The following is a 22,174-nucleotide window of genomic DNA, read 5'->3' on the forward strand; positions in this document are numbered from 1 at the left end:
TCTTCCAATGTGCTGGGGTGGGTATCCCCCAGGATGTGGCTCGCCAGTCATCAAATGCCATCTTGATTACAAAAATCGTCTTCTGAAGTCTCCTTCTTTTGGGCACAAAGTCCCTCCCCTGAGGAGCTACTGGCTCAACTATAAAAGACACCAAACATAAATTGCAAAAACCAGCAGGAGCCCTCTTGATTGATCACCCATAGCCAGGGACCTCACCACGAACCCCCTGGTCCCGGAGGCAAAGTCCAAATGACCAAGAAGCCAAAGATGTCTCAACACACAAGTGAACTTTTGCCACTTTGTATTTTATTGTGGAACTCAGTTTCTTTTTTCTTTTTTTTTTCCTTTACATCAAATATCCTCAATAGAAGAGGGGATATTGCACACAAATACCATAAAAGCACTACATATTACTTTCACTGGAAACTAATTTTTCTACATTAGATATGACTGGATAGGATGGAAGTGATGCAGGATTATAAGACATAATACCATACACAGAGGCAGACCGACACAAACACCATTCAGAACAAGAGAGAGAGTGAGCTTCTCCACAGCCGGGCTTAGGACTGCACGCTGCCTGCGGGCGCATGCGGGGAAAGCAAGGACCGCCGCGGCGTGGGCGGGCGGCTGAGCAGAGCCACTTCTCCGGGGCTCCAGTTTCGCGAGCTCCACGCGTGCGGAGAAGCCGATTATTAGCTGTTGTTTTTTTTTCCCTTCCTTTTCAGTTTTTGATGCTGCCTTTGAAATGAATTCTTAAAAGTTCCGGATTTTTGAAATAGTGAATAGTTTTAATACCAGGTGAATAAAACCTAATCGCTACCAAAGCGCGGTGCTCATCCCTAGGCTGCTTTTGGTGTGTTGTTCAGCTGGTTACGTGATAAAAGCTTACAGTTCCTCTCACGTGGAAACAGAATCTTTTTCTCCTAAATCTGAAGTATGAAAGGAAAAAAAAAAGGAGAGAAGGAACGTCATTATCCTAACTCACAAATGTCATTGCCAAGCAGGGACCTCCTGTGACAAATGACAGAGGAGGTGAGAAAAAACAACTCCTGAATTGTAGTGCCGCTCCAGGAGCTAAGATTTGTAACACAAATGGGAGGTGGTAAAATTTCCATTAGCAAATGATTAAATTTATAAAACGAGTATTAGAAAGCTCCTAAATTTCATAAGCTATTGGAAACACTTAAAACATTCATATACACTGGGGAAACCATTCACTATGATATGTAAGGTTAAGAAAAAAATTTTTTTTCTTTTGAATTCCATGGAAAATGGTGTTTGAGGCGAGGGGGTCGGTCACTGTGTCCAGTCCCATCACAAGACTGGGAAAGCATGCATGGGGTTCGGGGTTTGGAAAAAAGGAGGACAGAATTGATTAAAATTGAAATGGAGGATTATCTCTAAGATTTAGTCTCTGTAGAATTTTGTTTACAAATACTACCAAAAGGGTCATGATCGGGAGTGCTAGCACAATAGAATTCCATCATTTAAACAGGGTGGAAACGCCTTCCACTCAAATAGTCAATCTATACAATTGGATCAAGGATTGTATGCACAAATCTTCTAGAAGTCTGTGTCGGTTTTGAGCTCTCACCACAAATGTACATAGTCCATCGTGGTGGCTACCTCTAAACTAATTGTGTATGTATGGAACAAGCAAGATCAGATCAGCCACACAGGTAGGAGGGGTGCCTGGGAGATCAGGAGCTACCTGCAAAGCCAAAGTACTTCACCCTGGTGTCCTCGGCTACATGGCCATCACTGAGGACAGGGGTCAGGATGGTGCTGCCAGATTGTGTAGGAATCACAGCCAGTGGATCAGTGACAGTTTTGAAAAAAAAAAAAGTGTTTTCCCCATCGGATTCTGTATAAACAATAAGACGTATGGGGTCGAGTGGTTATAACTGAAGGCTGGCTATGGTTCTTCTAAGGTCTTTGCATCTTTAAAACAAAATAATATAAAAGGCTAAATAAATTTAAGCTGTAGAACTGGGCAGTAACTCCATCTTTTAGGAAAGAAAAGTCAACCAGAGGTCTGGATTTGGCAAGAAGGCTAGAAACTGTTTCTCTTTGAGTGTATTGTGTGGACCAACCCAACAGCTACCATGAGATTGCCATCTTGTGTGTGTTCAGCTTGCCTGAAGTGAGAAACAAGTGAGCTGACACTCAATGAACTCCGTTCTCAATGTCTCTTCCACCATATAGGACATTTCTGTACCTTTAATGTGTGGCTTTTACGAGTTGGAAAGAAATAGGAAAATAAATAAAAGCTGCATTCCTAGAGACGCCTAACAAAAATAGAATATTAATTTTCTTTAAAAAATTAAACATTTGGAAAATGTGATTCACAGCATTAAGTAGACTGCATGGGTCCTCGGTGAGGGGACCCTGGAGAAATATTGTTAAACCCTCAGAGTAAACAGCAGTGCGAAACATAGACTTCACAGACGAAAAGTAAACTAAAATGTAACTTTTGAAATAAATAACTAACATAGAAAATAAAATGAGGTCATTGTTCACTACTCCGGAGATCTTAAGAGTCTGCAGGAAACTCAGCGTGAACGAGCTGTCATGGCTGTCACTGAGAAGATTGCCAACTCTGAACCCCTGGTACATGGATCTGCCGTTTGAAACTTGGCGAAAGATTTCCTCATGATCTGGCGTTACGAGTTTGTGGTTCAGTGATGACAGTGACGGACATTGTGTCTGAACTCTCTACATGGTGAACGTAGGAGCTGAGAATTCATTTGTTTTCAATCTGTTATTTCTTTCAATGAATGTTTTCCAGAAAAGGCCCAAGCAAGCTGGCGCTAGGGTGCTTCTGAACTTGGCTCTTCCACCTCACGGTGAAAAAATCTTGAAAGGAGGAGGGAATAGCACTGTGAAACCCTGAACAGTAGCCTACCCTGCCACCTACCCACTCTCAAACAGCACGGACTCACACTTTCATAATATGAGAGTCAAAGGGTGGGAGGTACCACCGTTTCCAGTAGTGACGGGTTTTTAAATAAATATCATCACGACTTCAATATCAGGCTTCAAATCTTTCCAGAACCTCAAAAAACTTCAATTTTTTTGTCTTACAAAACACTTAAAATAATAATTAAAAAAAAAGACCATCGCTTCAAATTTTTCTTTGCATTTTTCTGTAAATGAAAACATTCGTTAGAAAGTTCATCTATGAAAAGTTCTCATGTATCTAAAAAAAAAATCTTCTGTACATGTGTTCCCACGTGTTGGAATTAATGGAAAAATTAAAATAGTCAATGCAAGACAAAGGAAGGCAGACACTGTACACTTGCCGAGAACCCCTTCCACCGTGAGATTCATTGTTTCCCTGGTTCTGATTAGAGAAGCCATTTCAGTCTTAAACTTGAAGCGTTAAAGAAGCTACGAAGGGTGCAACTTATCTGGCTGAGAGGCCACGGGTACATCAGAAGTGGTGACGTTCACCAAGCATGACTCTGCACTAAACTGTTGGGCCAGTCAGACGAGTTTCTAGTACCTTCCCTCCCCACATGCTCCTTCGCCTGGAGTATCTACAATCCTACACGGATGTTTTAAAAACTTGCCGTCTCACGTTAAAAAATAAGTGCATCGGGTAACTTTGTACATTCAAGTCACTTCCTAAGGCAAAATGTCTCCCATATGTTCTCCCAACTGCTTTGGTATTTGCTTCAGTTAACTGGGGTGGCCTTGGGTGTTGCTGCATGCGGGTTGACTCGATGTGGACTTGGGTAGACAAATGCTGGGAGCATGCCTTAGATCAACCTACTCACGTGTTTGAAAAGTCTGAGAGTTCTGAACGGGGCTCCAACCACTCGCTTCTCCAGCCTACACTTGCTACATTATGCGTGGGCAGCCTTTATAGCAAAGGCATTTAATTAAGGCGTGAAAAATCTCATGCCCTCGTGACAGGCTTCGTCCTTCCTGTTCTTTAGAAACAAGCTTTAGGAGATCGACTCTTTCTGATGACTCTGGTGAAAATGGAAAACTCCACCTGTGTAGACCACAGAATGAATCGCTGTGGTCTGGGAAAACGCAGACCCAGTTGCTGGTGTCTTCTCTATACCCCATCCTGCCCACTCTTTCTCCCTGGGCATCTCATCAGAACTCTCTACCTTTTTCGTCTTGCATTCTTTTTCTTTCTGATTCTTCCTCTCTCACTCTCACTCTCTCTCTCTCCGGCAGTCTCTTTGTCCCTCTCTCCCGCCGCTCTCCCTCCCCTCCCGCTGACTCTCTTTCCCTCTCTCTTTCTCTCTCTAAGATAAATGCCAATACCTAGCAGAAGTCAGTTGGGTGTGCGAGTGCCTGGCTTCCACGTATTTCAGCAGAGATGAACGGGGGTAGGTAATTTTGCAGTAACTTGAAATCTATTGTGGGAATATGGTTACTTTCCTTAGCGGTCGGCAAAAATTGAGAAATATCAGTGATTTGCATCACCATGACACTGTATAGCATCTGGCAGGTCCTTGTTCAGTGACGTAATTAGATGAATGGACGTTTAAGAAAAGGTAGTTTCAAATTCAGGAATTTCTGGAAACACAGTTCAAATCCTGTGGTGTGGTCGGCTGCGGTTTCTACAGTTCTATCTTGCATGCAGGGAAGGACTCGTCTTGCATGACCACTGTACTACTGCTTGCTAGGACCATGATGTTGAGGTCTTGCTGCTTCTCGTGGGTCTCCTGGTACCACTCCCTCATCACCTCAGAGTCATGTGTTGGGATCAGAGTCACCTACATGGGCGGGGGGAGAAAAGGAGACATTTAAAGGGTGGCAGGGATAGATGTCAGGAGTAAAAACAGAACAAGGTGTCTGTTGGATCACTAGAAGGGGACAAAAAGAAGAATGTTGTTTCCCGTGAAAAATGCCAATGAAGTTTTCAACGGATGTTTTCCAGGAACCACAACCAAGCGGTAAATATTAGAAGGTTTATTTTTATTTTTATTTATTTTGGTTTTTTTGGGGGGGGTCATTGAGGGAAAGAGGTGGAGACTAAAATCTGAATCACCTGGGAATTTGTATTTCATTCCTGTAAATTTCACTGAGGGCTTTTTAACGCAGTAGTGTTGAGAACTGTTTGGGTTAGGGATCGTTTCTCATGTTTCCAATGTCATGGGGCAAATGTCACACGGACGAGACTCTATACTTAATGCAAGAAGTTTTACATCGTAGCTCGAACCCTCAGAAAAGCCCACCACTGGCCTGAAAACAGAGACTGTGGGTTGCAGGACGGACCGATCGGAACGCTCTGGAAGCATTAGAAAGCAAGCTTATGGAAGGCATGAGCATGGGCTGCTGGGTGACTGTTTGCAAAGCCACAAATCAGATAACCAGTGATCAGAGAGCAATAGGAACATGGACACCGAATGGCTCACAGCCAGCCCTGAGGGGCTGGAGCTGAGGAATAGCCTGAGAGACCACAGCACTGCTCTGGAACTTCACCTGGAGACTTGATTCCCACATACCTCACCCATAACCGCGTTCCTAACCTCAGTCTCCTGGTAAAACACAAACGAGTAAAGACGATTCCTTAGCAGGAATCCCTCGGACTCAGGACAACTTCGATTCCCACGTACAGTACTCAGCATGTGGTGGGATGGGGGTGGGGGGACAGCAATTCATTTCGGGTCATTTTACTGCTGCATGGACTCTGTCTCAGGTAAGGCGGTTCTCCTCCACTACCACTGACAGTGAAGCTGTCGAGAATGCCACCTTGGGCTGGCTTCCATATGCTGAACTGACCTTTTATTTGAACTTTTATATGAACCGCAAGTTCCTAGTTGATTTAGATTCTAGGCTCCAACTCCTCCCCTCAATGAGAACAGAAAAGCCTTGTACTATTTACAGCTTGGTTGTGGTTCTTGGCAAACATCAGTTGAAGATTTGATTGGCATGTTTCACATGCCACAGTCGGGAGGTAACACTTGTGGACCCTCGATCCCAAAGATGCCCGTTTAAACATGGTTCCTTCTCTTTGCCTCTAGAACTAGCTTGAATGCAGCTCAGACCCGGGCCTCGGGCTCTTACCTGCATGTTGCTTCCCCACTGAGCCTTCCCTTCCAACAAGGCATCCAGGACAGCCCGGCTGGGCTCCTCCGCGGCAGGGTCGTTCCCACTCACCACGTAGTAAGATGACCTCACTCTCTTGAAAAACTCAACATCGACATTCTTACTGTTGCTGTGGTTGGGAATATAGCAGAGGTCCAAATACACAGGGAGGCCGGGAGGCACGGTGGACGACTTGGCCGTCTTAGTGGTTCCTGGTCCTGTGGTAACAAAAGCAAGGGTCATAGCAGTGGGAAGACACATCCACGGATCCCCAGCTGGGTCCCCTGGGGCATGGAAAGGATCTTAGCAGTCCTAGTTCCCTGGCACCTGGTATAGGACCTCAAACGCCAGGAATTGGGGAAATGATACCACTCTTGTTTATCGTCTCAATGGGAGAAATTGAGAGTGAGACTTGACTTTCCTCTGCAGAAAACCCATTAGGAAGTAAAAAGAGCTCCCCGGACGTTTTACAAAAAGGAATTAGTGCCAGGTGGTGGCGGTGCATGCCTTTAATCCCAGCACTTGGGAAGCAGAAGCAGATGGATCTCTGTGAGTTCGAGGACAGCCTTGTCTACAAAGTAAGTTCTAGGACAGCCGGGGCTTAAAGAAACCTTGTCTTGAGAAAAACCAACCAACAAACATACATACAAAAAGAGGAATTAAATAATGGTACTCTCCATCCAAAGGGTCTGATATGTATTTTAGTTGGAAAAGCTCTGTAAAATGGAGACTCAACCTATGGATCCTGACGCCATATGGAATTAAACAACTAAACAGGAGTGGGTCAATATGTTTTTCAAGTAAGACATTTCTGGTTGCCCGTTGACATTCACTTAAAATCAGACATAATGGCGCATGGGGTTTCTGGTCGTGCTTGTAGCATGGCACACGCAGTTCCACGGCAGCCCTGGTTCTGATTCCACAGTACGCCCAGGGCACACTGCACTTTGCTGTCCTACTGTGCGATGCAATGGGCAGTGCCTGGAGCATGCTGCTCTTGCAGAAGCAGAGGAGTTGAATGAGGAGCTAAGACTTCTCATAGCTTTCTACCACTGTGCCAGAGTGTAAGTGTCAAACTAGTGTATCTTCGCATTGGCTCGTGCCAGAATGTTTGAATTAATGACTTGAGCTTCAGTGGGGAGGGGGGGGAATGCTTAAGAAATTTGGGGTTGAAGGTGGGAAATAATTTCCAAAGCGGCAAGAACTTATCTCACAAACCAGGAGTCTCGAGTCATTGCTAAGGAATGGAGACCGCTTGGGTATCAGTGACAAATCGGAACCGTCAGACATTTCTACTTAGAATTCCAGTCTGGAACAAATCACTGTGCTAGCAAGACCATGGGAACGAAGAAGAAACAGCCTTTATTGTTGCTTTCCTCTTGTTCTACTCTATCGTGATTGGTCAACTGGAATCACACTGTTTATGATCAGCTAAGAAAATATAGCAGATGTTTCAATGGGCACATTATGCCTAACTGATGTTTTTTTAAAGGTGTGTCGATTTTTTATATTTTTACATTTTAAATTTCACAGAAGAAGCAAATATTGGACCTAGACAAAATTCCAGGTTTGCTGGGGTGGGACCTCTGGTTTGCCATAGACTTTTGGGAGCTCCTAACCCATCACCCCGACGTGATTTTTAAGGTCAGCCTGCCTGAAGCCTCCTGGAGCAGCCTGAGACGTATGTCCTTACAGAATTCTGCCCTGCAGCTGCTGTCCAGAATGACACCAATCCAGCAGTACCACCAGAAGGATCCCCGCAGCACTGGGCCGTACACTCTGCCATCTCTAAGTCATACTGGGCCAGGAGGGGAACCTTTAAGCCGAAGAGGAAGGCCGAGGAAAGATAAAACATTGGTCCATGCTTTCTGGTCTCCCCAGCAACAAGACAGAGAAGTAGACGGGCTCCAGGGCGAAAACAGCTCTGATCTGTAATGTGACCCCACCTACCTGCTGTTGCAGTCTTCACTGACTTGGATGCAGAAGCATTGGCTGCATTCTTAGTCTCCTTGTCCTTCTCTTCCCCTCGTGTGGCTTTGACCTCAGGAGTGGTGGTGGTCTTCATAGCTTTCTCCACAGACTCTTTCTTCTTGGGAGAAGCCACTCTGGACACCTTGTCAGAGGATTCCTTCAAGGCTCCTGGTTTGGGGGAAGCTGCTGAAGGCTTGGACTTCCCATCACCCTTTTTGACAGGTGAAGAGGACTTGGTCTTTGTGCCTGGTTTCTTGGTCTTGGCCTTCTCCTTCAGATCCTTTTTCAGAGCCTTGCCTAGGTTCTGCTCAATAGCCAAGGCCTCTGGATCCACCATGGACACATCAGGGTGGCGAGGAGAAGGGCTTCGGTCTTGCATGGGGGCTGGAGGCGGGTCCATGTGTTTGTACGTAACCGTTTTGTCTGTGGGGATGGTTTCTGACTCATCTTCAGAGTCAATGTTGGCATCAGCTGTGATGGAGGGGCACTCTTCTGTCTCTGGGGGAACATCAGAGTCCGTCTGGGATGGAGCTGACTCACTGACTGAGGTGGGTGGAGTTTCATCGCATTGTCTGCCCTGTTGTTTTCCTCCTGAAGGTGGGGGGGCTCCTCCAGACTGAGTGAGAGGCTTCTCAGATTCTTCAGTGGGCTCTTCCCCAGCAAACCACTCGAGAGGGTTTGGATTAATGAAGGAAGGTGAGAGCTCGGTCTTGGGATGCTTGAATTCACAGGAGGACACCAGACACAAGTCAACATCCTGGCGTGCCTCCGAGGGGGACTTCCTTTCTGGAGTGTAGCATCGGTCTGAGGTCTCATAGGAGTATGTGGATGCCTGTGGGGTCTTGGTGATCTTCTCCATGGTCTCGTAACAGTATGCAGAGGTGTCTGGACTCCGTGTTGTTTTTGTAGTTGTCTCATAGGAATAGCTTTCAGATTCAGGAAAGCTGGTAATTTTCTCAGTGGTTTCGTAGGAATAGCTACAGTCGCCAAGTGTGTGGCCACCATCCTCAGTGTCATCGTAGCCATTGCTAATGTCATCGAGGAGCCTTCTGGACCTCTCGGTCTTCTCATAGGTGTAGCCACTTACTTCAGGGGTTCGTGTTGTCTTCTCGCTGATCTCATACGAGTACCCGCCCTCTTCAGGGGTCCGAGTGGTTTTCTCGGTAATTTCACAGGAGTAGCCACCATCTTCTGGGGTCTTGGTGGTCTTCTCAATGGTCTCATAGGAGTATCCACTGTCACATGGGGATTTTATGGTTCTCTCTGTCTTCTCATAGTAGTAACCACCCACATCGTGGGCCTGGATGGTTTTCTCGTGAGATTCATAGTCATAATCTTCTTCATCTGGGGATTCGGTGGTGCTCTCGGGCTTTTGATAGGCATAGTTAAAGTCACCGGGTGTCTTCCCTCCATTGTCCTTCTCCACACTAGATGTGGTCAAATCTCTACTCAAGGCCAGGTGATGCTGCATTGTATCAAATAACATTGAGGAGCGGAAGCCGTAGGGCTCTGCGGCTGCTGCATCTAATGGTGGGGAAGAGGAGGTTTGGTAAGCCGCTGTACTCTCTTTAGCTCCAGAGGTAGAATCTGAAAAGCCAGGTGAATATGTAGGTGAGGACTCTCGAGGGGTGAGCGGAGAAATATCGGATTTTGGAGAGAGTTTCTCTCCTTCCAGGCTCTGCACTTTCTCAGACGCAAGCGAGGCATATAAGGACATATCTCTGGGAGGAACGACATCAGAGAGAGTGTCTTCCTGAAGAGGAGAGGCTATCTGAGAAGGAGTGTGAGCAGAAGAGGTGGATGGGGAAGCCTCCACCTGAGACACAGAGATGAGCTCGGACAGATCATTATCCTGGGTGTAGGATGGCTCTTCTGTCGGCGGAATCTTATGTGACAAACTAGAGTCCTGGATATCGGAGGGACTGTAGTCCACCTCAGTTGGCCCATTTTCGGTGATGTGAAGCATACCAGCACCCACAGTAGGGTGGTCTGGAGACTGCCGACTAAAGTCCATAGCAAGAGAATGCTCGGGGGATTCCTGACCGAATTCAATAGACATTGAAGACTGTTCGGATCGGTGATCTTGAACTGGTGTCCTGGATTTGGCTGTCTTAGGGGAGAAGTCAGGAGGAGAAATCGACATTGGTCTTGGGCACTCTTCTTTAGACGGAGACATTTCTGTTTCCTGGAAAGTAGTTGGTGTTTGCACCACCGACACCGACAGGGAGTCATCCACCTCTGTGGAATGTGGAGAGCCCACTTCAGCGTGGAGAGAAGGAGACACGTCATCTGTGGTTGGCTCTGGAAACGAGCTGGTAGCCACAGAGGCGGTTGACACTGAGGCCACACCTTCCATGTGTGAATAGGTGTCTTCGGCCACGCCCTCATCCACAGGCGTGGCGGACTTGTCTGAAACGGTGCCTTCCGAAATGGACATCTTGGTGTCTTCTTTGAAAGAGCCAAACTGACTGACATCTACTTGCGTTGGAGATCCATCTCCTCCCAGTTTCCTTTCATCCAAAGCCAGAGCTGATTGAGAACTCATGATTTCAGCATCGCTGGCTTTCTTTTCTGGACTAAAGTCTTCCTTTATCGGTATGAAGCCCGCGCTTTTCTCTTCCTGCTTGTCTTGGTAAAGATCGGAAGTCAGGTCAGAAACTGGGCTTTCTTTGTCTGAGAAGCCTTGCTTTCCATTCTTCCCTTCAAAGGGGCTTTCTGAACGTCTGCCAAGAGCCTTGTCATCCGCACTCAGGAAGTCTTCATATGCGGACTCGGATCCGATAAGGGGAGGGCTGCGTAACGGAGACAGAACTTTCTCGATAGGAGACTCTGAGTCAGGCACAGGTTCATCCATGGGGCTGATGGACGACCTCTCGTTCTCATCTTTGGCCTCAGTGAATTCAAAGCTCACCGGGACTGCCTGCGGCTTCTCAGTGACTTCTGTAGGTAGGTGACTGGACTTTTCGTCGGTGGGAGATTGGTAGTAAGGTGTGTGGCCCGCACTGCCTGTCACAGACTGAGACGGTGACACTACCTCCAAGGTCTTCTCCTCAGGACTGGCACAGTGTTCTTCAACTACTGCTTGGGTCACTCCGGGGGACACTGCCGTTGCCTCTCCCTCTGCAGAGGCTTTGATCTCGTTGGGTGTCAGAGAGAAATTCACGCTACGTTCACCCAGGGGAGTCTTCTCTATGGGTGATGGTGGAGAAGGACTCAGGGATGGACTCTTGGCTGGGCTAAGTCTCTCATCCGAAACATCTTTGATGTCCAACTCGGCACCGGTTTTCACGTCCGTCTCTTCTGGGCGGTAAGCGTCACGAAGAGCAGACTTGCTGAATTTGTCTTCTTCCATGGACGAAGGTGGTGATATGGTGGAGGCGGAAGCGTTGTAATCCCTACCGTCAGTGGCGTCTGTCTTTGACCCGTCTGACAATCCATTGAATGATGCAACCACAGGTTTGGAGTACTCCTGAGAGTACAGCGAAGACTCGTATTTGGTAATGTTCACGAACTCCTGAGACGGGGACTCTGTCTCCTCATTGTTGGTCTCGTCGCTCATCACATCTCGAGGAGTGGACATCTCATCCATTGGAGTCGGCTCACTAGATATCTCGATGGTGGACTGAGTATATCCGGAGGTGGCGGTGAATTCCTCAGGCTGGTCTTCTCGATTCTCCTCATCTGAAGCAGTGGCCTCGCTCTCGGAGCCTCCGGGTAGGGTCTCATCATGAATTGAAGACGCGGGTTCTCGGCTAGGAGACTGGACTCCAGGTTGCTTGGCCGGTGTCCCCAGGAATCCATACTGATCCTCGGTGACTCCGGCCTCCGTGGCCTTGTCAACCACAGCCATCACATAATCTTCAGCCTCAGTTTTGTCGGGCTCATGGTCTTCCTCTCTGGCGTCCTCTGCTTTGTCCTCCTCCTCCTCACCCTCCTCCTCAGACTGTTCAGCTTCTCCTTTCTCAAGCGCTTCATCCATGTCTTCTTCGGCCCGGTCATCGCCGCTGGCCACAGACTCCCTCTTCTCCTTGATGTGTACGTCCGCCTCAGCCTTAGCGATTTCTTCGTCTTCTGTGGGGCTGTGCTTCGAGGCGCTCCCGCTCACATTGTCTTCCCCGTCTTCTTCCGGCTCCTCGGCCTCCTCAGTTTCTGCCTTCTCTTCGTAGTCTCCGGCCTCTGAGGATTCTTCAAAACCAGCGCCTTCATCCTCGAACTTCTCGATGTCATCCACGCCCTGCTTCTCAACTGGCTCCAGCTCCTCGGGGGTTTGCTCGCACTCCCCTTCCCCCTCAGTGGTGGTGATCCCTTCATCAGGTGACTCAGCAGAACCTTTGCTGACTTCCGTCTCTTTCTGAATGACGTAGGCTTCTCCCGGCTCGGTTTCCTTCAGTTTCTCTTCATCTTCAATGAGCTCCAGCTGAGGCTTGATGTCCTTCGCTACATCGATCTCCTCAGCCTTTAGCTCCTCAAAGTCCTTGGTTAGATCCTCAGGGGACGACATGAGGGACCGCTCAGCTTCAAGTTCTTTGGCAGGACCGCTGGCCGCTACTCCGGCTGCTGCAGCCACGGCAGCAGTGCCAACAGCTGTGGCAGCGGCCTCTGTGGTCTTGCCTTCCTTTTTAATGACTTTGACCTTCCCCTTGTCCTTGAGTTTCCCAGCAGCAATAGGCTCCTTCTTGGTGGGCTCTTCTTTCTTTGCTACTTTTGGTTTCAATGCAGCCGGTTTCTTTGTGTCTGACAGAGGAGTGGATTTCTTTATGTCCTTGGAGATCTTCTTAATCTCCTTTTTGGGTTCCTTCTCTTCCTTTTTAACTTCTTTCTTCTCGTCTTTCTTCACCTCCTTCTTGGCGTCCTTCAGGGGCGTATCCTTCTTCACCTCTTTCTTCAGCTCCTTTTTCTCTTCCTTTTTGATTTCTTTCTTGATCTCCTTCTTCGCCTCTTCCTTTTTGGGCTTCTCGTCTTTCTTGAGGGGAGTTTTGTCTTCCTTTTTAGCCACTTCCTTCTTGGGCTTCTCCTCTTTCTTTTCTTCGGGTTTTGTCTTTATTTCCTTTTTCACCACTTTGTCTTTGGTGACTTTGGGTTTGCTCTCCGTGGCCGCCTTCTCAGCCACCTCAGCTTTGACGGGCGACTGCTCCTCTTTGCTGGGCACCTCCTTTTCCGTCACCGATGGCTTACTTTCTACCTTTCCTGGCTTGTCTTTTTTCACTATCACTTTCTCTTTGCTTTCAACTTTGGGTGTTTTTTCCACTTGGCTGGCTTTTGTGGCTTCAGGGGCCTCCTCTTTGGACTCCTTCCTCACTGATTTACTGGAAAGTGGTTTTGTGGCTGGCTTCAGACTCTCTCGGCTGTCAGCCCGCTGTTTCAACTTGACCTGTTTCACTGGGGGGGTGGACACCTGGCCAGTGAGATCTTTTTGGGTGGCCAGTGGCTGCTTTAGGAAGTCTAGATGTTTGAGTTTTTCCAGCCCTTCTAGGATGTTGTACTGGGTGCTGTTTCCAGGAAACAGAACCCGGATGATTTTCTCAGCAGGGTTGGCTGGGTGCCACACAATCAAAGACGAGACGGAAGTCAGGTAGGAAATCGGGATGTCTACTTCTTGACCATTGGGCAGGATAAGTTCAGCCTTGTCTTTGTTGGTTCCAGTCCACTGCTGCATGAAATACTGCATTTCCTTGCTGCTTTTGACTGGGTTAAGCACGTACATCTCCAGTTTACCCACTCCCATTTTTTGGAACAGGATGACAGGCTCAATGGCATTGCCTACACTTCTAAATAAAGGCTCTGGTTTCATGGACAGTTTGTTTAGGTACTGGAGGGTGAAGCATGCTTCTTCTGTACTTCTCTTCATCTTGATGTTGGGTTCTGGGTTTTTCAGATTTTCAGGTACATTGAGAAACACAACCCCCAAGTCAGGGGAGATGAGGTTTTTCATCCAGTCACTGTTGCTGGTGGAGCCCTGGGACCGCTCCTCTTCCAGCTCTGCAATCTTGCGTTGCAACATGCTGTTGATCCCGGGCAAGTTGTCATCCCCAATGTGGGTGAGCAGGATGGAGTCCACCCGGTCCAAGTGCCGAATGAGCTTCCAGAAGCAGGACTTTCTTTCTGATCCTCCGTTAATGAGCATGTTGAATCCGTTCACTGCGAACAGGGCAGAGTCCCCGCGGCCCCCCGGAAAAATGTAACAACAAGGCTTGGAGAGCTTCAGAAATCCGCCCGAGGTCGGGGGCTCCAGGATGTCAAAGGGGGAGGGGACTTCGACAGACTCCGAGAGGTACTCGGTGAACTCAGAAAGTCCCTCCATTTCTGGCAAGATAGAAGCTGAGTTGAGCTTGATGTTGATGAAGTCTTGGAGATTGTGTCTGTCAAGGTTGGAGTTCTTCCAGTCTCCTTCCTCAGGGCAGAAGAGGGTGAGGCTGGCTTTGTTGGCAGGATGGGTGGTGCTTAGGAGCTCCCCAATCTGGGTTTGCGAACAGAAAGAAAGGGAGAAAGGGTTAAGTGATGTCAGCCCCGGCTTCTCATCTTCATCACTGTCAGTTATTGTAGGATCACTGACTTTACACTGACTTTATCACAAATGGACTTGGCGGCAGCACTCGGGAGGCAAATGCAAGTGGCCCTCTGTGAGTTTGAGACCAGCCTAGTCTGTAGAGCAAGTGCCAAGATAGTCAGGGCTACACAGAGAAACCCCGTCTCAGAAACAAACAATCAGGAAACAAAAACAAACAAATAAAAACTTGACCATTACTTGGCCATGGTCCTGTTCAAAATATTGAAAAACTTAAAGGTAGACAACCTCTGTTCTGGGTCCCCATATGTACCCTCTGCTACTTGGAGGCCTCTGCTCTAGGATCCTCTCCCTGTATAGCCTTGCCCCAGAACCCTGTGACAGTTCCCAAACTGGGGACCATCTGGGTGACTGGTATTTATATCACAACAGTTATAAGATAACTTGAATGTCACTCTGGATGTTTGCCACGCAAAGACGTCCTTTAACAAACACTCGACAATCACAGAAGAAAAGCTATCCGTCATTCACTACAGGTTAGAATCTTTCCCTTTAGCCTGTGGTCAGACAAAAAGCCAGCACCGAGAAGGAGGTGGAAGCTTGGTCTCACCATCAGCTATAGCGCTCTTGACAATTGACAGCTGCTAGAAAAGGGAAGACAGCTGGTTCTCTTTAAGGGTGTGGCCTTACTAAATTGACCACGCCCAGTGCCAGGCCACACTTACAAGAATATACCAGCAGCACAACTGGAGAAAGTGGGTCTGTTTGTTTGTTTGTTTGTTTGTTTAAATGAAAAAGAAGGCACAAGGCTAATTGATAGGGAAAGGGGACAGATTTGGGAGGTGTTATTGGGAGGGGGTGAATACACTGAACAAAATTCTGAACAAAATTTTCAAAGAACTAATTAAAAAAATAAAGCCTTTGCTTCTCTTAGTCCATTGGACTTGGCATAAAGGGCCAGATCGGTGCGTCTGAGGAAACCAGGTGATAGTAAGGCCTTGTATCTTCTTTCAGAATCCAGCAGACACAGGAGAAAGAAGTGTGGTGGATTTGGTTGCCCACTGCTGCAACAAATTACCAGGTTCTGGTGCCCACCCTCATTAAGTGACTGCCCTAGCAGACCCTCTGCAAATACAAATGCTCCTCTTGAAGTCGTGATGACAAAGTGGCCAGGCAGTTGTGCAAACCGGTGGCCACATTCACTCCTCTGTGTAAGTTTAACTCTAAGGTGAAAAAATAAAAATAAGTAATTCCACGGTGAGCCACTCAGCTCTCTACATGATCTCCATGGACTGGGGACAAACTGGTTGCGACTAAACCAGATCTCCTTTGGCATAAACATGTTTTTCAATATGCTATTCAGTACTTCCCAAGAAAGGAAATATAGAAAACTGAAACAGGACCAAAACAAGTATGGTTTATGGAAACAGTTTTCCTTGTCAATGTCAAGGCTGTGTGTTTTTTATTGGTCTTGACTCAGCAAAGGTAAATCATGTCATAAGCCCCACACTTCTGTCTCAGCAAATCTCACACATCAGCTCAGCGGTTCAAGTGACAAGGAGCCTGCATCCTGACCCAAATGATTCAGGGCCAAAACAAATGGCCGTTCCTGAGCCATTAGCTCTGAACTCTTACCCTGGGTTTCTTGTCTCATTGAATTTCAGAACACTTCACTCCAAGGCTGTGGCTGGGAGGGTATGTATAGACAATGATAGAACCCACACTTTCCTATAGTAGATGGCAGGGGGTGGGGTGGGAGGCAGCCATTTTTTGTTTCGTCAGACTCTCCACCATAAATTGTTGTCCCCAAATACCAAAATAACAGTGCTGTGTGCTATTTTCCTCTGACTTAATCATCTTCCATAAACCAGTTCAATGTCAACTCTTGTTTTGAGAACTAAGAAAACTAAAACAGCCATGGTGAACATCTATGGGGGTAAAGGGAGTCCCCGAATAAAGTCGGCCATCTTTGGGGAAACTTTGTTCAGATTATTTGATGGCCAAAGCAAAGACAAATAACGTTTTATTTTATTTTATTATTTTATTTACAATTACTTACCCATTCACCTACGTCTTGGGCATGTGTATGTCCTGGTGTACGTGCGTGGAGGTCAGAGGGCAACTCTCCGGAGTTGCTTCTTTCTTTGTAATGTGTGGGTCCTGGGAGGGGGCGGTCAAACGCAGGTTGACAGGGTGGGTGGTGAAGTATCTTTTCCCATCTCACTGGTCCTTTAAATGATTTCTTACTGCGTTTCCTTTATTTTAAAATAGGGCGTCTCGTCCAATAATTGGCAAGGACCTCACCGTAATTTCAACATGGTGAGGGCTCTCTCACTCCTAACTTTCACACACACACACACACACACACACACACACACACACACACACACACACACGGTACCTGAGAACTATCCATGGTGTACACTTTAGGGGGTGAATCAAGGATAATCCAAACTGCCAAGTCTTTCACAGCAAAAACTGTAAGCTAAGTCCAGCTCATTTTAATCTCTGAGATCCAGTCTAGCCGAGCTGAGGCACATCGAAGGTCTAGTCTAGCTGTGTACACCTGGGGTTATTTAGTCATTAACGTAAAATGGCCTTTTTAGGTGTATTTAGTTTGTTTTATGTGTATGGGTGTTTTGCCTGTATGTATGTATGTATGTATATATGTATGTATGTATGCATGCATCCATGTATGTGCAGTACACATATGCTTGGTACCTCTTTAGGGCAGAAAAGGGTGTCAAATCCATGAACTGGAGTTATGGACGGTTGTGGGCCATCAAGTAGGTGCTGGGAACAGAACCCTGCTCCCGGGCTGGAGAGATGGCTCAGTGGTTAAGAGCACCCGACTGCTCTTCCAGAGGTCATGAGTTCAATTCCCAGCAACCACATGGTGGCTCACAACCATCTGTAAAGAGATCCGATTCCCTCTTCTGGTGTATCTGAAGACAGCTACAGTGTACTTATATATAATAAATGAATAAATCTTAAAAAAAAAAAAAGAACACTGCTCCCCTGGAAGATCATCCAGTTCTTTTAACTGCCGAGCCATCTCTTCAGCCCCTAATCACCCGCTTTTTAATATGAAATATATAGTCACCTGATTCAAGGAGAAAGAAAGAAGACTTGAGAAATATTATCGCACTTTCTATCTCTCTACTGTCTTCAGAGAGTTCCTATGGAATGCAGAAAGTGACTGAAAAGATTCCGAGGAAGTCAGGGAGCATGAGAGACAGCCAGGGAGCCATTACTGCATAGAAAACTATGATCTAAGGAGACCAGAAAAGCAAGTCACCAGCAGTGCTGGGCAAACCTCTGTCCAGACAGGGAACATCTACTCACTCTGCAAAACATCAGAATATCAGCATTCTATACACAAGACAGAAGCACAAGAACGAGAGCTGGAGAGAGCCAGTTAAGGAGACAGATGGATGGGTCAGGAGGTAGGAGGGATAGCACAGCATCCTTGGGGCTGCCCAACAGAACTAAAACCCCTGTGTTTCCCCAGAGTCCAGCTCCAGGCCTGTGGGGCAAGTACCAGGAGGAGGACAGGAATGAAGAGCAACAGGTATCTTAAGATACCCAGACCATGGGGCTGCTCAATCCATACCTCAACAGTGAATGGTGAGAATGCACAATGCTGGAGGTAGTAAGGACATGATGACTACTTCTTTGTAACTGGGGCTGCTTCCACATGAACTGGGAAGCCATGTTAATAGTAACAGTGGCCACACGGAAAACCCATTGCAATGAAAGTTTCGTTATCTTTGTTTTCCTAATGTATAACCAGACCCAGTGCGCTGGGTTATACTGCACTAAATTTGGTCAATTAAATACATGCTTTCTTCCTGAGACTGTGACAAGTGTCTGCCAATGGTTATCGAGCAGATACTGTTGCCATGGTTCTTACAAAGATGGATGAGGGACACGAGTAGGAGTAACTGCTTTGGGATAAGATTGTCTCTTTTGTTAATTACCTTCCCTGATTAAATGCAGGCACACTGAAAGAAGGAGGACACAGGAATAAATGGCTTTCCTGGAGATATTAACAAAACAAATTATAATTTCTAAACCACGGACTTCTAACTACATTTCCTTTTGTGATTAAATGACCTGCTTAGCTGAAGAGGAAATACTGTAGGCAGTGTGTCTCTGGGCTTTAGCAAGACATGTAACAGGGTCTTGGAACAGTGTGATAGCAGAATTACATGGCATTATAGGCGGTGGTGTTCCTTAGTGTCAACCAGGAGGAAGATGTGCAGTAGGCTACTCCAGGTTCATTTCTCTGCTATTGAGTATTGATTGGCTGGCAGGAAAATGGAACAGACATGCTTGTCAAAGCTCTGCACGGCTTCAAAACGAGAGGAGTGAGGGAGTGTGGGATGGTAGAGCTAAGGTGTTTAGGAAAGCTTTGGACTTGGGACATAATGGCAAGGCAACTGTCAACAGGGTGGCACTCTAAAGAGATAAATGTAAGGTTCAACAGCCAGCAGATAAGGATGGGCTTGGAAGATGCAGCTTAACAACAATATCCATGGAAAGCCTCGGGGATTTTAGTTGACAATCAAATGGATTTATGTGAAGCTAAAGAAGCTTAAACTTCAATGTCCCTTACTGGCTTGGTCCTCTGCTGAAGTACCATGCTTAAAAGGTTTATTAATAATGGGTTTCCTTTTTCTCCATATTATGTTCATTTGGAGAATGCCTCAGGGCCTATATTTCTTCTCTACTGACACCTAATCATGTTTGGAGAAAATTTGAAGCTTTTAGACTTATTTATTAACTAGGCTGAGAACTGTTCGAGTTGCTGACTCTGGTGACACTAATCTGGTCAGATTTCTGGAAAACGGGGTCTAGGTTAGGTAAGGACCTCTAACGAGTTGTATTTTTGGTTTGTATTCTCTCTCTCTCTCTCTCTCTCTCTCTCTCTCTCTCTCTCTCGTGTGTGTGTGTGTGTGTGTGTGTGTGTGTGTGTGTGTGTGTGTGTGTGTTGGTGCTGGTTGTCAAACTCAAGATCTCGGGAATGCCAGGCAAGTATTCTACCATTGAGCTATACCCAAATTGTGACATCTGAGAGAAACCCAATTAAGCAAACAAAACTCCAGAAACAAGTCCTGCTTGCTGGACCCTTCTCTTTGACTTTAATCCCTAGAGTTTTTCTTAATGCTTTCTCTCTAGAGTAAAGCATCTGTCTTCCGGGCTTCAAAGACCTATATGCAAATGGATACAAATGGGCATCTCTCACTAACTCAAAGTTTCTTAGCTCTGGGTTCAAATATCCACCTGTTTGATAATTCCAAGGTGTCTAAGAATGACAAGTTCTGGGGCTGGGGATTTAGCTCAGTGGTAGAGCGCTTACCTAGGAAGCGCAAAGCCCTGGGTTCGGTCCCCAGCTCAAAAAAAAAAAAAAAAAAAAAAAGAATGACAAGTTCTGAAAGCTTGGATAGTCCCCATAGCTACTGTGACAAGGGACACACAGGCCCTTCTGCATTTTACAGATAGGTAGAATAAAACAGAAGATACTTACTCTAGGGGATGGATGGAAAGGAAGCTATAGGTGAACTCAGGGTTAAAGTCCCCTCTTGAAGATGCAGTGAAAAAGAAAGAAAAGCCTTCTCCTTGGAAAGGTTGAAAATGTTCTTAGAAATGTTTGTTTTGCTAACGTTATATTTTCTGATTCTTTTTTTACTTGACTAGTGTGTTTCAAGGGTTGGACAAGTGGAGCAAGACTGGACAGCAAATGACCTCAAATGAGTCATTTTGCAAGCCTCCTTCCAAGGCAACAACAGGTTATCATAGTTCCAAACATGAATATCCATCCGTCTACTCTAAGATTTTAAACATTTATTATTAAATGTTAAATGTCTGTCTGTCTGTCTGTGTAGCACATGCATGCAGTGCCCTTGGAGACGAGAAGAAGTTGTTGGGTCCCTGACACTGAATCACAGAAAGTTATGAGTTGCTATGTTGGTGCTAGGAATACGGAAGAGTAGCTGGTGCTCTTAACCACCGAGCCACCTCTCCAGTCCTAGGCTAATAATTTTCAATCCACTTTAGCTGTAGCATCCTTTCTTCAATGTTTAGGTAAAAGAAACACAGGCTGAGCTCCTCTGGTTTGGCATGGGGGATAGGCATGCATTCTGCCCTCTCCCTGCTACCCAGATACCAGTGATCTACTCTGAGAAAACTGTGGAGAGCTTTTCGTGGGCGCTGAGCATGACTTCCTCTGGAGAAGGTGGGGTAGGAGAGGAGAATATGACCGTCTATGGCATCAGCGGTGGCTGCTGGATGCAGTAACATGCAAGCCCCCTAGAGCCCACGGCTATGATTACAAACCCTGGAGAAGCTGCCCCTTTTACAGAGCTTGGATTCCTTAGATAAGGCTTTCTTTTTCTTCATAATTAGTGGTAAAGTTGGGCACATGCACCACAGCCCAATGGACAAAATCTCCCTTGCCAGGGCTTTTAAATGTGATGTAAACAGAAACGTCACATAAAACCATTCCCTATTCTCAAAGAGGGGATTACTTGGGGCCCGATGAATGGAATATGATATCTCCTTGTGTAAAGTCTTGGCGATGGTAAAGCGCATTTCCTTACACATTCCTTTGTTTGGTTTCATGGCAAAAAACACAAACCTATGACGTGGCCAGAAAGAAAACTCCAGAAAGGAACGGCAGGACTGTACGGGAATGCAGGAAGGCCCCCATGTGCATGCAATCTTACAAGCTATATCACTTGTCTACCCATCATGACATCGGCTACTACAACCCGCTCCCCTCCCTGGGACAAGACGCTGACATCCGAAAGGCCAGACAAAAACCCAAGTACTTGTCATAGCACATTATGTGTGAACAGATCTTGAAAAAGAGCCGGTATTATACTGACTATTAGACAACTTCCCAGCAGTCTGAACAGGGGAAATCATAGCTCCTTCTCTGGCATTTCAAGGCCATTGAGCAATGTGGCTGTGATACAGCAGGGCATTAGGCTCGTCAGCCCAGGGGTCAGGGGGAGGCAACACGACTCAAGAGAAAGACATAGGCAAAGCTTCTATCTTAAAGTGGGAAGACAGGCTAGCTGTAAGTGAGCCCAGAGGCCTCCTAGCAAGGAGCCACTTGCCAGCCAGAGATCTTTCCTGCTCTGGTGAGCTGGTGTGGTGTGCCTCCAGGTACAGATGACCTCACACCCTCTGAAAAAACTGGGGCGAAACCAAATGAAGCTGGGCAGTTTGCTGAGAGGCTAAGCCACAGAGACCTCCCTGTGAAATGTGGGGCTGAGGAAGAATAAATGCTGGGAGACACATGGCCTTTCCCAGCACACGAGGCACCAAGGCTGCCATCTCAGGGAGACAGATCTAAATGGTTGTAGCAATTCCCGGCAGCACATCCCTTGGTTCACTCCAAACCTCACCCCGGCTTCTCATGCAGCTTCTCTCTAAAGGGTCCAGCCACTAGAAGTAAGAGAAATAACCAGGCCAGGGAAACTGGCACAAGTCCTGACAGAGACCCAGGCAGAGACATCCTGCTGAAGCCCAAGAGATCTGTGGAGGAATCTTGAGAAAATAGGAATGCTGAATTTCTCCTCGAGTTCAGTAGGTTCTAGCGTCCCTAGCACTTCCACCGCCCGTAAACATTGATCG

At 46.7% G+C, this 22,174-nt stretch overlaps 1 protein-coding gene across 2 annotated transcripts in view; it reads right to left on the bottom strand.

Moving 5' to 3' along the window:
- Window positions 1–266: 266 nt before the first annotated feature.
- The window catches only part of Map1b (microtubule-associated protein 1B), a 92,837-nt gene continuing 70,929 nt past the window's right edge, over window positions 267–22,174 (bottom strand). Inside the window, 3 exon segments of one of the 2 annotated variants that reach the window (NM_019217.1) lie at window positions 267–4,739; window positions 6,034–6,272; window positions 8,005–14,482. In NM_019217.1, coding sequence (NP_062090.1) covers window positions 4,584–4,739; window positions 6,034–6,272; window positions 8,005–14,482 — 6,873 coding nt within the window. In that variant the 3' untranslated portion in view covers window positions 267–4,583. 2 annotated transcript variants of the gene reach the window in all.

Source organism: Rattus norvegicus, chromosome 2 (genome assembly GCF_021556685.1).
Source record: "Rattus norvegicus strain SHRSP/BbbUtx chromosome 2, alternate assembly SHRSP_T2T, whole genome shotgun sequence".
Taxonomy (NCBI): domain Eukaryota; kingdom Metazoa; phylum Chordata; class Mammalia; order Rodentia; family Muridae; genus Rattus; species Rattus norvegicus.